The sequence below is a fragment of the Narcine bancroftii genome, chromosome 7 (assembly GCF_036971445.1).
Source record: "Narcine bancroftii isolate sNarBan1 chromosome 7, sNarBan1.hap1, whole genome shotgun sequence".
In the NCBI taxonomy this organism is placed as follows: Eukaryota; Metazoa; Chordata; class Chondrichthyes; order Torpediniformes; family Narcinidae; genus Narcine; species Narcine bancroftii.
In genome coordinates this window covers 65395062-65409587 of record NC_091475.1, presented here as the reverse complement: position 1 = coordinate 65409587, position 14526 = coordinate 65395062, and the positions used below count along the sequence as shown (strand labels likewise).

The 14526-nt window shown below is 45.6% G+C and overlaps 1 protein-coding gene across 1 annotated transcript in view; it reads left to right on the top strand.

Annotated features, from left to right (window-relative positions):
* Positions 1-14526, top strand: part of LOC138740004 (PI-PLC X domain-containing protein 2-like) — a 70628-nt gene that overhangs the window by 21923 nt on the left and 34179 nt on the right. Inside the window, exon 3 of the mRNA XM_069892456.1 lies at positions 219-682. Coding sequence (XP_069748557.1) covers positions 219-682 — 464 coding nt within the window. The remainder of the gene's footprint in view (positions 1-218; positions 683-14526) is intronic.

The window sequence follows — 14526 nt, the reverse complement described above, 5'->3', positions numbered from 1 at the left end:
CCCGTTCCTTAGCTCCACTCATAACACTAAAGGAGTTGTTACTCTGACACAGCGGAGTCTGTTGACCATTCTTCCACAAGGCGCTGACTGTAACCTGCCTTTGACAACCCTGCTGAGTTTGGCCTTTACTGAGAAAATAGAAGTCAATGTATATTGTCGTTGTATTTCGAGGGTGAAAAGTAAACAAATTGAATGCATTGCCTTCATTTTCTTTTCAGGATCTCATGACTCCTTCAGCTTTTGGATTGATGAGAAATCCCCAGTTGGTCTGGATCAACCAGTCGTGGTCAGACACCTGGCCGGAATCTTCCGCTCCCTCTGGAAGAAAATGATGAAGAAATGGTCAGTGACGCAAAGCTTAACATTCAGCGAGCAGCTGGAAGCGGGCATACGCTACTTTGACCTTCGAGTCTCCACAAAACCTGGAGAAGGAGATGAGCTTTATTTCATCCACGGGTTGTTTGGTAACAAGGTTTACGATGGATTGATAGAAATTAACAATTTTTTGAAATCTCACAGCAAGGAGGTGATCTTTCTGGATTTCAATCACCATTATGCAATGCAAGATTCAAATCATCAATACCTCATTCAGATGCTGAGTAAGATATTTGGCTCCCGACTCTGTAGAGTCAATCTTGTTGAGGAAATAACACTTCAGTATTTGTGGGAACGGAACTACCAGGTTGGTCTGGCCAGTATTTGCATAACTTGACAGCATTAAATCTCTGTATGTTGATTTATAGATAACAGCATGGCAACAGGCCCTTCTGACCCACAAACCTACGGCGCCCAAATACACCCATATGATCAGACACTGGAATGGAATTAGGCCATTTAGCCCATTGAGTCTGCCCCACCCATATCATCATGGCTGATTTACTATAATTTTAAACCCTATTTTCCTGCCTTCACTTTGTAAGCTTAAATCCCTGCTAATCAAGAACCTACTTACTTCTGTATTCCTGATGATTTGGCCTCCACACCCATTGATGGCAATGAGTTCCACAAATTCATCACTCTCTCTTCATCTTAGACCATGGAGCCTATTCGGGCCATTGAATCCATTCTGCCATTCCATCATAAGTGGATCCATGCTCCCACTCAGCCCCACTCCCCTGTCGCCTTCCTTTTATTCCCACTGATCACATTATCCTGCTGATCAGCCAATACTCTACATATGCTACAAATACATCTTTCCTGCCATTCCATGGGCTCTCATTTTGTGAAGCAGCCTCGTGTGTGGCACTTTGTCAAAGGCCTTATGAAGGTCTCAATAAACAACATCCTATGTCCAGCCAGTTAGTGATTTCCTGGAAAAAAAAACGCAGTAGGTTTGCCAGGCAAGATTTTCCCTTAAGGAAATGATGCTGACTTGGCCCTATCTTGTCATGCTCCTCCGGGTTCTCCATAACTTCATTCTTGACAATTAACAACTTCATAACCCCCAATATTAGGCTGACATTGAAATTTCTTTTCTGCTCCCTCCCTCTCTTTTAAATAGCTGAGTGACCTTTGCACTTTCCCAATCCTCCAGAACCATGCCAGAATCTATTAATTCTTGGAAGATCATTACTAGTGCCTCCACGACCTCTACAGCTATTTCTTTCCAAACCTAAGGGTGCATTCCATTGGATCCAGGAGACTTATCTACCCTTAGACATTTCAGCTTTCCAAACAAGCACCTTCTCTCTGGTGATAGTGCATGCTAGTCTCCTGTCTTGGGTAAACTTGTACCTCTCACTTTGTTCGTTTTAGATTGGTCACAGTGTTTGAGCTACCGAAAGAAAATAGAGACACACACCGAGAGCAGTTCAGTCTACACAAATGTTTATTACAAATATAAAGCAGGTTTCAAACTACAATATGCAAGCTCTGCCTAATCATACTTAACAACGCCTGGACTGGTCCCAACTGCTGAAGCGAGGCAATTACGGCACACTTGTAGTAGGCTGCTGGGGCGCCGGTAGCAGCTCCTTCACCTCCCCCGACTGGGACGTTGCTCGGACTCTAGCTGTTCTTCCTTCTTGACAAGGGATATTCCCATCCCTCAGAGGGTCTGAACTTCAGCAGCAGGACCACAGACTTTTATACCCCAAAAACAATTAATCATGCACCCACTCCCTCTAACATTTGTCAGTCAAAATCAAAGCTGAGCATACTATTCTACAATTTTGAAGATTGAACCAGGATGCTATGATTTCCTGGTTTATCTCGTAGATACAAGGACTCATTAAAACTTCTTGAGCAAGACAGGTTGCGACCAATACGTCAATTTCAGAGTGTCGTATTTGACAACTGCTTTCCCTGGGCCTCACAGTGGAATTCCATTTCAAAGTGTATCTTCAGATAAATCCCCATGGTTGAGTTTAATTACATCTGCTAATTCTGAAAGTAAAGTGACCTGAGTGTGGCCCCAGTGTTGTCAGTTTCACACAAGCAAGGAAGCATCTGAGCACATGGTTTTAACCCTCCATTATATCTCCCATGTGAATTATACAAAATACTCCTTCAGTTCCTTTGCCATCTCTTTATTTGCCATTATAATTTCTCCAGTGTAATTTTCTTTCGGTCCTATATCTACTCTTGCCTCTTTTTTTACTCTTGATATACTGAAAAAAAAATTAATATCGTTTTTGATGTTATTTGCAAGCGTCTTTTCAAAGGTCATCTTTTCTTTTCTAATGACCTTAGTTCCACAAATGTTTGCTGTTTGGTATGCCTTTCTTCTGTCTTTACTTTGACATTGACTTCTCTTCACTAAGGATACATTTTTGTATTCTAAAGCTGTGTCCTCTGGTTCCAGACACCCCTCCCACCACCATAGGAAACATGCTTTCTACATCCCCTTTATTCAGACCTTTCTTTCAATATTCAAAAGGTTTTAATCAGATTAACCCCCTACTCTCCTACTCATTCCTCTAAACTCCAGCAAGTATACACCCATTTTTATCAAGTGAACATTCTACATCAACCTGTGGACTCTTTTCAATGACCACACATTGTTCCTTAGATAGGAAGCCCATAACTGTTCACAATTCACTAAGTATTGTCTGACTAATATATCACATCTCTGCTTTTAGATACTACTGATCTTGTAATGAATGCCAACCTTTCTACTGAGTCTACCTGCAAGTTTGAGCATGTGGCCTGTTACCATGTGTATTTCTAAATTTAAGTTTTTTTTTAAAAAAGTGGCATATTTGGTGTAGCAGTTAACACAACGCTGTTACAGTGACAGCAATCAGGACTGGGGTTTGATCCCACACTGTCTATCAGGAGTTTGTACATCCTCGTCACAGCTGTGTGGGTTTTCCCTGTGGGCTCCGGTTTCCACTGTTCGACACGTACTGGGTGTTGGGCACTACCAGTTGCCCCAATAACCATGGAGACAAAGACTGAGGGGAACGATGGGCTTTATTATACAAGAGACTTCTGGCTCGGGTCAAGGCTAGGGAAAATGAGGAGAGGGAGAAGGGACTCGACATTTATGGGCTGGGTCACATAGGAGGAGACCAGGGAGGAGTCTAGGAGAGGATGTCTTCAGGAGGGCGGGCCAGCCTGTACACACAACCATATCACTACATTCACCCCCTCTTTTTAAATTGAAACCACTGGGAACAAACAGAGGACCGGGGTGGGGGAGGGGGGGAAGAGAAAAGAAATGGACGGAAAAGTTGGATGCTCCCTCCGACTAGAGGTTTAATCGCACGGGGAACTTCCTCCTTCTGCCAAACTACCATGGGGACAGCGTGTCCATGCGTTGCTCCTCCAGAGAAGAGGCCATCAGGGGAGAGTCTGAGGCAGGAGCCGTTGGGGTCGGGGTGCTGGCAGGGGACTCCCGGGGAGATGGGGGGTCCGCTGCCTCATGGAGGTAGGTTCCTAGACATCTGGCAGTGAGGCAGGTGACCAGACTTCAGGGTTGTGCTCCAGTGCTCACAAACGCGTACTGGGGGTTGCCGTGTATGAGGTGCACCGTTTCCACCAGTGGGTCATATGGCTCCTGACGTGCTTCCGTGAGGCATTCATGCAGGGTGGTGTTAATAGGGGTGCATAGCAATGACTAGATGGCATGGAGCACTTCAGGCAAAACATCCTGCCAGCAGGACACTAGCAGTTCACCTGAGGGCCAGGAGCACTGCCTTCCAGACAGTGGCATTCACCCTTTCCACCTGGCCATTACCCCTGGGGTTATAGCTGGTGGTCCTGCTGGTGGCTATGCCTCTGGCTAGGAAGTACTGTTGCAGCTCCTCACTCATGAATGAGGACCCCAGGTCGCTGTGAATGTAGTCGGGGTACCTGAACAGGGTGAATATGTTGCGCAGCACCTTAATAACCATCATCACGGTCATATCTGGGCAGGGAATAGCAAAGGGGAACCTGAAGAATTCGTCCACCACTGTCAGGAAGTAGGCATTCCTATTGGAGGTTGGGAGGGGGGACCTTGAAATCGACACTGAGTCATTCTAAGGGGCGTGTGGCCTTAATGAGGTGTGCCTTTTCTGGCCGGTAGAATTGGCTTACACACAACACAGATCTGGCAGCGTCTGGTCATGACCAGATGCCCTCAATGGAGTATGGGAGATTTGTGTCTTAACTAAATTGTACAGTTTCGTGATTCTGGGGTGGCAGAGATAATCGTACAGGGCCTGGAGATGGTCAAGATGCGCACTAGCACATGTCCCCCGGGATAAGGCATCTGGGGGATCATTGGGTTACCCGTTCAATACAAGATGTTGTAATAATAGGTGGATAACTCGATCCTCCACCTCAGAATCTTGTCATTTTTGATTTTACCCCACTGTTTCATATTGAACATGAAGACCACTGCCCTCTGGTCAGTCAGCAGGGTAAACCTCTTACTGGCCAGGTAATTCTGCCAGTGGCATGCCACCTCAACGATCACTTGTGCCTCCTTCTCAACAGAGGAGTACCGTACTTTGGGACTGTGCAGAGTGCGGTAGAAAAATACTACCAGCCTGCCTGCCTGGTTAAGTGTGGCAGCCAGTGCGAAGTCGGAAGCATTGCTTTCCACATGGAATGGGAGGGATTCATCCACGGCAAGCATCGTGGCCTTTGCGATGTCTCCTCAGATCTGGTGAAACGCAGTCTGGGCTTCTGGCGGTAAAAGGAAGGTTTTGGACCTAATCAGGGGGTGGGCTTTATCGGCATAATTGGTAACCATTGTGCGTAGTAGGGACAGGGAGCTCCATTAGTGGTCGCATGCAGTCAGGGTCTGGGGCAAGGACACCATGTGCCATGATGCATCCGAGAAGGGCCAAGTGATCTGTATTGTCCTTATTGTACGTCAAGTTGAGGGACTTGGCCATATGCAAGAAGGTTTGCATCGTGGTCCTCCTGGTCGTGGCCACAGATGGTGACATTGTTGAGATATGGGAATGTTGCCGTAAGCTTGTGCTCCTCCACCATCAAGTCCATAACCTTCTGAAAAGCAGAGACACCATTAGTCACACAAAAAAGGCACTTGCAGGAAGTGCAAAAGTTTGCCGTTGGCCTCTAATCCTGTGTAGATTTGATCCCTCGGACGTAGGGGGAGTTGGTGGTAAGCCGACGAAGTCAGTGGTCGAAAAGACTCTATATCGCCCTGTCTTATTGACCAAGTCAGCTATACGGGGTAGCGGTTACGCGTCCAACTGGGTGAAACGGTTGATGGTTTGACTATAGTTGATCACCATCAGGGGCTTGCCCACCCTTTCTGACCACGAGGACCTGCACCCTCCAGGGACTGGAGTTAGGGGCGATGATCCCCTCCGCCAGAAGTCGCTGAATTCCAGCCTAGATAAACTGCATATCCTCTGTACTGTCGCACCTACTCTTGGTTTGTGAATAGTGACAGAGGGGCCACCCATAAGGTGGTAAGACTACAGGACAGTGCCAGAGACTGGGTGCTTGGTTGGGGGTGGGAGTCCAAGAGCTGAGGGTTGTGAACGGTCAGTGGCGGTTGGGGACCCCTGAACGCCCTCGTCACACTCCTGAACTGACTCTGGAAGTCGAGGCCCAGGAGGATCGGCGCGCAGAGGTGGGGCATAATCAACAATACAAAATCATTGTAACACCCCCCTCCCCCCATTGTTAGAGTACTCCCGGATTCAAGTCTGTTGGTCCTTCGCTGCCATTGATACCGATCCGGTCATCAGCCTGACAGGAAGAGAGAGTCCGCAAACCACGTCAGGATGGTCAAAACTTTCGGTACTGCCGCTATCGTAAAGGCAGTTTGTCTTATGCCTATTCACCTCGATCTGCATCATGGAGTTCGAGACCGGGTGAGGGCTGCCTTGATTCAGGGTTACCACTGGCATTGTCATTAGTGGGCAGGCCCGTCCAAGACCTCCATGTTGACCACACTGCCCTCGTCAGAGAAGAAGGAGGAAGTGACATCATCGGTGTGGTAGGCTACAGTGTAGAGGTTTGAGAGCGGTAGCAGATAAGATGGCACCCCCTTACTGCACACACGGTCCGTACCGTAAGTTGCTCCTGGACAGGAGTCCGGACCTGCAGACTTTCTGATAATGGCCTTTCTTCCCGCAGCCCGAGCATGTAGCTCCTCTCGCAGGGCATTGGCATCTTGAGTGCCTAGCCATAGTGGAACATACATGGGAGGCCCACTTCTCCCCGCGATCGACACCATGTGGCGCTGGGCAGAGTCTAGAGTTCTGATCAGGCGGATTACCTTTTTTTAGCGGGAATTGATCCTCAAGGAGACGTTGTTGGATATAATCCGACCTCAGTCCTGACACACAAGAGTCTCAGACCAGATCTTCCATGCACTGGGTCAATTATATCATGGCCGTGGGGTTCCCCAAACAGTCTTTTCCCAGCGTGACCAAGGATTGGACGAACTCTTCAGTGGACTCACCAGGCTGTTTTCAGGACGCCAGCAGGTATTGGGAGTAGACTTCGTTCACCTTTGGCTTGTACAGCGCCAGCAGCTCAGCCATTGCCTCGACATAGGTCACGGTGCCTTGGATGGCAAGGAAGGTCCTCTGGCCAACTCATGCCTGTAGGACCTTCAACCTGTAGGAATTTCATCGCAATCGACCACTTCAGCAGCACCATCAAGGAAATTATTAAAACAGTTCACCCACTGTTCGAAGAGTACCAATGAACCAGGGACTTTGGCCCGGGTCAAGGCTAGGGAAAATGAGGAGAGGGAGAGGGGACTTGACCTTTATAGATTGGGTCACATGGGAGGAGACCAGGGAGGAGTCTAGGAGAGGATGTCAAAAGGAGGGGGGGGGGGCCAGCCTATACACACAACCATATCACTACATTGGGGAAGTAGATTTATGAGGTGTAATTGGGCGGTGTGGACTCGTGGGCTGAAATGACCTGTTTCCATGCTGATTGTCTAAATTTAATTTTTTTAAATATTAAATGACATTGGTGTATAAATAGACTATTCATCCCATTGAGTCTGCCCTGCCATTCAGATATGAACTGAACCATCTTGCCACTTAACTCCCCTGCCCAGCCTTTGATGGCCTGGCTAATCAAAAACCTATTAAATACACCCAATGACCTGGCCTTCATAATTGTCTTGGGTAAACTTATAGCTCTCATTTTGTTCATTTTAGATTGGTCACAGTGTTTGAGCTACCGAAAGAAAATAGACACACACACCGAGAGCAGTTCAGTTTATACAAATGTTTATTACTAATTCAAAACTGATTTCACACTACAATATGCAAGCCCTTCCCAACTATACTTATCAACGCTTGGACTGGTCCCAACTGCCGAAGCGAGGCAACAACTGCACACTTGTAGTAGGTTGTCAGGGCGCTGGTAGCAGCTTCTCCACCTCCCCCGACCGGGACGTTGCTCGGACTCTGGCTGTTCTTCCTTCTTGACAAGGGGTGTTCCCACCCCTTGGAGAGTCTAAACTTCAGCAGCAGGACCACAGGCTTATATTCCCCAAAAACAATTAATCATGCGCCTACTCCTTCTAATATTTGTCAGTCAAAATCAAAACTGAACATTACATTCTACAATTTAGAAGATTAATTATTATGGAACCAGGATGTTATGATTTTCTGGTTTATCTCGTAGATACAAAGACTTATTAAAACTTCTCGAGCAAGACAGGTTGTGACCAATTCGGCAATTTCAGAGTGTTGCATTTGACAACTGCTTTCCCTGGGCCTCACAGTGGAATTCCATTTCAAAGTGTATCTTCAGATAAGTCCCCATGGCTGAGTTTAATTACATCTGCTAGTTCTGAAAGTAAGGTGACCTGCATGTGGACCCAGTGTCGTCAGTTCCACATAAGCAAAAAAGCATCTGGGTACATGGTTTTAATCCTCCATTACAGCAACAAATTCCACTAATTCACCACCTTCCAGCTAAGAAATTCCTCTGCATCTCTGTTCTAAGCAAACATCTTTCAATCCTGACATTTTTCCTTCTTGTCCTAGACTCTCCCACCATAGGAAATTATCTTTCTATATCTACTCTGTTCACACCTTTCAACATGTTTTAATGAGTTCCTCCTCATTCTCCTAAATGCAGGTCAAGAACATTTAGGGAATCTTGTACAAGGACTCCCCAGTCCCTCTACGTCTCTGACTTCTGAACTCATTGCCCATTTAGTAAATATTCTACATCTTCATTCCTTTAAACAACGTGCCTGATCATACATTTCTCGACACTGTATTCTATCTGCCGTTCACTTTCCCGATCTCCGAAGGACCAACATAATTCACAAGATAGTGGTGTCACAGGTATATATGGTCATAAACATTTGGCATATTGGATTTCATAAGTTTGTATGTTATTGTGAAGTCCTTCAAAAATGTATCTGGATGATCGGAGTGTAATCTAATGGGGTGTAAATTGGGCAGCAAGGACTCATTGGTCAAAATAGCCTATTACAGTGCAGTATGACTAAATTTGTCTTTTCTAAATATTTTTATTGAGTTACATATAAGTAAACAATATATACTGAAAATTTGTCAAATACACAACAGAGATGTTGAATGTAAGGAAATCAACAAAGTTGTCTAATTTACAGAGGTCATCTACAAGGTAACAGAATGTCTTACAATTTTATCCTGAATATTATTTTAATTTTTCTCCCCATCTCTTGAGCCTGATCCAGGAGACTTCTGCCAACGTTTTAGAATTGGAGTAATAAAATAAAGACAGGTTTTATACTAACTCTAGAGGTTCTGAAAGATCCCCGTAAATTTTGAAACCTTATGTCTAAGTTACTAACAGAATCACAAATCTTTTCTAGATTGAAACAGTTGCTGCTCAGTGTCAGATGTGGGAAGTCCTGGAGTTTTCTAGCCTCCCTGACATCCACATCTGCACTAGGTGTGCTGAGCTGCAACATCTTAGGGACCGAGTCAGGGAACTGGAGCTACAGCTCGATGTCCTCATTCTGGTCAGGGAGAGGGGTGATGGGTTACTGTTAGGAGGGGGAAAGGGAAGGGTCAGGTCCAGGAGACAGCACCTGTAGTTCTCAGCAATCGGTACTCCTCCTTGAGTACTACTGGGGGGGGTGGGGGGGGGGGGGACAGTCAGGCTAAGGGAGGAAGTGATAGCTGTACCTCTGGCGCAGGGTCAGCCTCTATAGCCCAGATGGGTAGGGAAAGGAAGAGGAGGGCAATAGTTATAGGGGATTTGATGGTCAGGAGGACTGATAGGGGTTTTTGTGGATACAATAGAGGAAACCAGATGGTAGTTTGCCTCCCTGGTGCCAGGGTCTAGGATGTAACTACGCATATCCAAGACATCCTAAAAGGGGAGGGTAATGAACGTGGTACATGTTGGTACAAATTACATTTGGAGGAAGGAGGAAGTGGTCATAAAGAATTAATATAGGGAGTTAGGTAATTAACTAAAAAGAAGGACCACAAAAGGGATCATCTCTGGATTACTTCCTGTGCCATGCGATATTGAGGGCAAGAATAGAATCAGGTGGAGGATGAATGCGTGGCTAAAGGGGTGGAGTAAGGGGCAGGGATTCTTGGATCACTGGGACCTATTTTGGAGTAGGTGGGACCTGTACCGTAAGGATGGGTTACATTTGACTCAGAGGGACCAGTCTCCTGGCGGAGAAATTTGCTAGGGCTACCAGGAAGGCTTTAAACTAGTATGGTTGGGGGAAGGGGTTCAGATAAGGGAGGACAGCAGAGAGAGGTTTTGTAGGTGAAGGGAAAAGGCTTATTCACAAAATCTGGGGGTGGAACAGCAGTTGATTGAGGAGGAAAGGGATAGATGCTATCATGGGAAAGGGAGGATGGTAACAAATAATAGTGTAGATGGCAGAGAGGGGGATAGGCAGAAGAGAAGTCTCTGAGATGGATTTACTTCAATGCAAGGAAGATGGACGAGCTGAAGGTCTGGATAGACACTTGGCAGTATGACGTGGTGGCGATTAGTGAGACGTTGCAGGAGGGTTGTGACTGTCAGCTAAATATTCTGGGATTTTGCTGCTTTAGGTGTGATAGAATTGGAGGGGTAAGGGGAGGGGGTCGGCATTACTTATCAAGGAGGATATTACAGCAGTACTGAGGTGTGATAGATTGGAGGGCTCATCAGGGGAGGCAGTGTGGGTGGAATTAAAAAATAAAAGAGGTGAGGTTAGATCATTGCGGACTAGAAGGGCCAAATTGGCCTGTTTCCGTGCTGAAATTGTGGTTAATAACATTTTGGCTCTGATATTGTTATTAAAACTAAATGCTACACTACAAAAGGAACTTGTAACTTGGATAGGAATACAACCTTGTATTAAAAAAATCAACTACTTATAGAATTTCTTATGCAATTCTAAAAAGAATATTGTGAAATAGAAATATAAACTGCGATTTTAAAAAATGAAGTATAAACTTTCTTTCCCTAATATTCTTCCCACAATAAAATGAATAAATCACAAAATTTAAAGCAAAAAAATAAACCTAAAAAAAAACAGCCCAACTGAGTATTTTACTCCACAAAGTGTTACCAAAACAGAGAGGACCAGACAGTCCTCACCACTAAAAACTACAACAGAACCTATAAAGCTTCAAAATAATAATAGTCAAGCAGCCTCAATCATCAAGCAGATATTTCCAATGTGCATGATGTGGAAGGGAGACCATCTCTATGACTCTGTTCCTCAATGACTGAACGCAACCACTTCTTGTGTCTGCTGGAGAGTATGTTATGAAATTGTGCAGGATATAGCAGGGAGGGCTTAAATCCTTAGTTGTATAATGCCCAGTACTCAGTTTGCTGATTCATAACTTCAGAAGTATAATCTTCCACCACTCAGATCTGCTGACCACGATATTCCAGTTTCCCTCTCTGCCGGGTCTCTTTGATCAGAGTGTGATCTGATAGCAATGTAAACAAATGATAACAAAGCATGGTTTCTGTCCCAGAGCCAGTTTCGGTAGTAAAGAGCGGTGCGCTCTATCAATCTCCAGTGGGGATTGGAGCATCTCCTTCGAAAAACCTCCCCATAACAAATTGGAGAAGAATTTTGTAGGTTGCCCTCCTTTGAGAGATTCTGCTGAGCCCAAGATACACAGATTTTGCCATCTGCCCCAGCTCTCCAGGTCATTAACTTTAGTTGTTAACTTTGCTATTTTCACATAGGGTGGAGGAGACATCTTCTAATTCAGTAACATATTGGCTTAAGTATTCCGAAGCGAGCTCCAAAAATAACAAACGCTGCCTGTGCTCCTCCACTAATGACTGGATTTGATCAACTTTAATGTCTAACAAGCTAAAAGAAGCTTTGAAGTCAGCAGGCAGGACCTATCTCTGTCAATCTAGTAGAGCAGAAATAGCCTCTCATGTTAGGCTAGCAGTCTCTGCTTTTTCTTCTTTTTTCCAGGATTTTCCACTTTTTGTAGTCATTTTGAGGCAAACGAGTAAAAGATACAAAACATTTAACACTCTGGTTGTAAAATGAAAAGGTAAGAAGTGAGAAGAATAGAGAGTAGACAGGAGCCCCTGATTGTTGCATTTATGTCATATCGCAGTTGGACAGAAGTCTCTGTCGCAGTTTAAAAAGTGGGCTTCACTGTTGGTGTAGCGGTTAGCGCAACGCCTTTACATTGCCAGCAATTGGGATCAGGGTTTGAATCCTGAACTGTCTGTTAGTTCTCCCCATGTATGTGTGGGTTTTCCCTGGGGACTTTCAACTTTCAAAAACATGCTGGGGTGGAGGTTAATGGGGTGTAATTTGGGCAGCAATGACACATAGGGCCAAATTGGCCGGTTACAGTGCTGTATGTCTAACTGTAGGAAACATTTAAAAAATTTAAAAATTGTAAAAAAATATTGGTGAGCCTCAACATGAAATATTCTGTGCAGTTTTAAGGCCATAAAACATAGGTGCAGAAATAGGCTATTCAGCCCATCCATTTTTCCACTCAGCCCCACTGCCCATCCTTCTCCCCATAAGGCTTGGATGTTGAGATCCCTCCTCATTGTCCTATGTTCCAACAAGTGCAGACCGAGAGCTGACAAACGCTCCTCATTCCTGGGGTCATCCTTACGCATTATATCTCTGAGACTGAATGAGTGCAGAGAAGATTTACAAGACTGTTTCTTCAGGAACTGAGTTTCAGGAAAGGGTTAAACAAGTTAGGACTTTATTCCCTGGAATGTCAATGAATAAGGGGAGGTTCTCTTCTCCTCCACAATCTCCATCAGTACCTGGAGCACCACAGGGCTGTGTTCTTAGCCCCCTGCTCTACTCACTTTACACCTACGACTGTGTGACTCAGTACAACAATAACACCATCTACACACTTGCTGACGATACCACGATAATGAGTCAGCACACAAGATAGAGATTGAAAACTTGGATGAATGATACAACAACAATCTTGTCACAAAAACCAAGGTTTCAGGAAGGCAAAGCCAGAGGTGGATGATCCAGAGGGTCAGAGGTGGAGAGGGTCAGAAAATTTAGGTTCTTGTGAGTCACTATCTTGGAGGATCTTTCCTGGACCCAACACACCAATGGCATCGTGAAGAAAGCATGTCAGCACCTCTACTTTCTCAGGAATTTGCAGAGGTTTGTTATGTCACCATAAACTCTGGCAAATTTCTACAGATGTGTGGTAGAAAGTGTGCTGGCCAGTATGCTATGGGGACACCAATAGCCCTGAGCGTAAAACTGTTCAGGACAGTCCAAGTCATCATAGGCAAACCCCTCCCCACTAGTTGGTTCAAGCAGCAAGTCGGAGGAGGCAACGATCAGAGCTCGGGCAGTATTCTGAGGAGGAGCAAGGTGAGAGTGAGGGGGTTAATTGGTCTAGGGTCAATGAAAGGAGGGTAAGGCAAAGGAGCGGCCAGTGAAGGAGTGGCCTGGTAAAGGAGTGGGGCTTCAAGGCTTCGGCTTGAGAGGTTTCGGTGAGCAGAGGCTGAGGACCAGCATCTCTGGATTAAGGTGAGACTGTATATTTGTCACATATTATCTTTTTTTTTCTCTTTGTAAGGCAAGGGAGAGAGAGAAAGGATGAGTGTGAGAGCAGTTTGCTGTTCTCAGTGTCAGATGTGGGAGGTCCTGGAGTCTTCTAGCCTCCTAGACATCCACATCTGGACTAAGTGTGCTGAGCTGCAGCGTCTCCAGTTAGGGAACTGGAGCTGCAGCTTGATTACCTCACTCTGGAGCTATAGCCAGGTGGTCTCACCAAGGCTATGGGAGAAGGACCAATGGGTTACAGTTAGGAGGGGGGGAAAGGGAAGAGACAGGTACAAGAGGGGGCCCCAGTGACAGAAGCCCTCAACAATTGGTACTCCTCCTTGAGTAATGTTGGGTGGGGGATTCGATGGTCAGGAGGACGGATCGGGAATTCTGTGGATACAATAAAGAAAACTGGATGGTGGTTTGCCTCCCTAGTGTGATGGACCAGTATGTAACTTCTCATGTCCATGACATCCTAAAGGGGGGAGGGTAATGAGTCAGAGGTCATGGCACATGTTGGTACCAACAACACAGGGAGGAAGAGTGAAGTGGTCCTAAAAAAAATGAATATAGGGAGTTAGGTAATGAACTAAGAAGAAGGACCACAAAGGGGGGGGGGGGGTCATCTCTGGATTACTTCCTGTGCCACATGATAGGGCAAGAATAGAATCAGGTAGAGGATGAATGTGTGGTAGAAGGGGTGGAGTAAAGGGCAGTAATTTGAATTCTTGGATCACTGGGACCTTTTTTGGGGGAGGTGGGACCTGTACCGAATGGACGGGTTGCATCTGAATCCTAGAGGGACCAGGGTCCTGGCAGGGGCATTTGTTAGGGCTACTAAGGAGGTTTTAATCTAGTACGGTTGGGGGAAGGGGTCCATATAAAGGAGAATAGCAAAGAGAAGGTTTGTCTGCAAATAGAAAAGGCTTGTAGACAAAGGTTGGGGTGGAAAAATAGGTGATCGAGATGGATAATGATCAATGCAGTGATGTGGTGAGGGAAATGATAGTAATAAATAAGAGTTGCCATAAAAATGGGGACAAGCAGAGGGAAAGATGTGGGAAATCTCTGAAATGCATTTACTTTAATGCTAGGAGTATTGT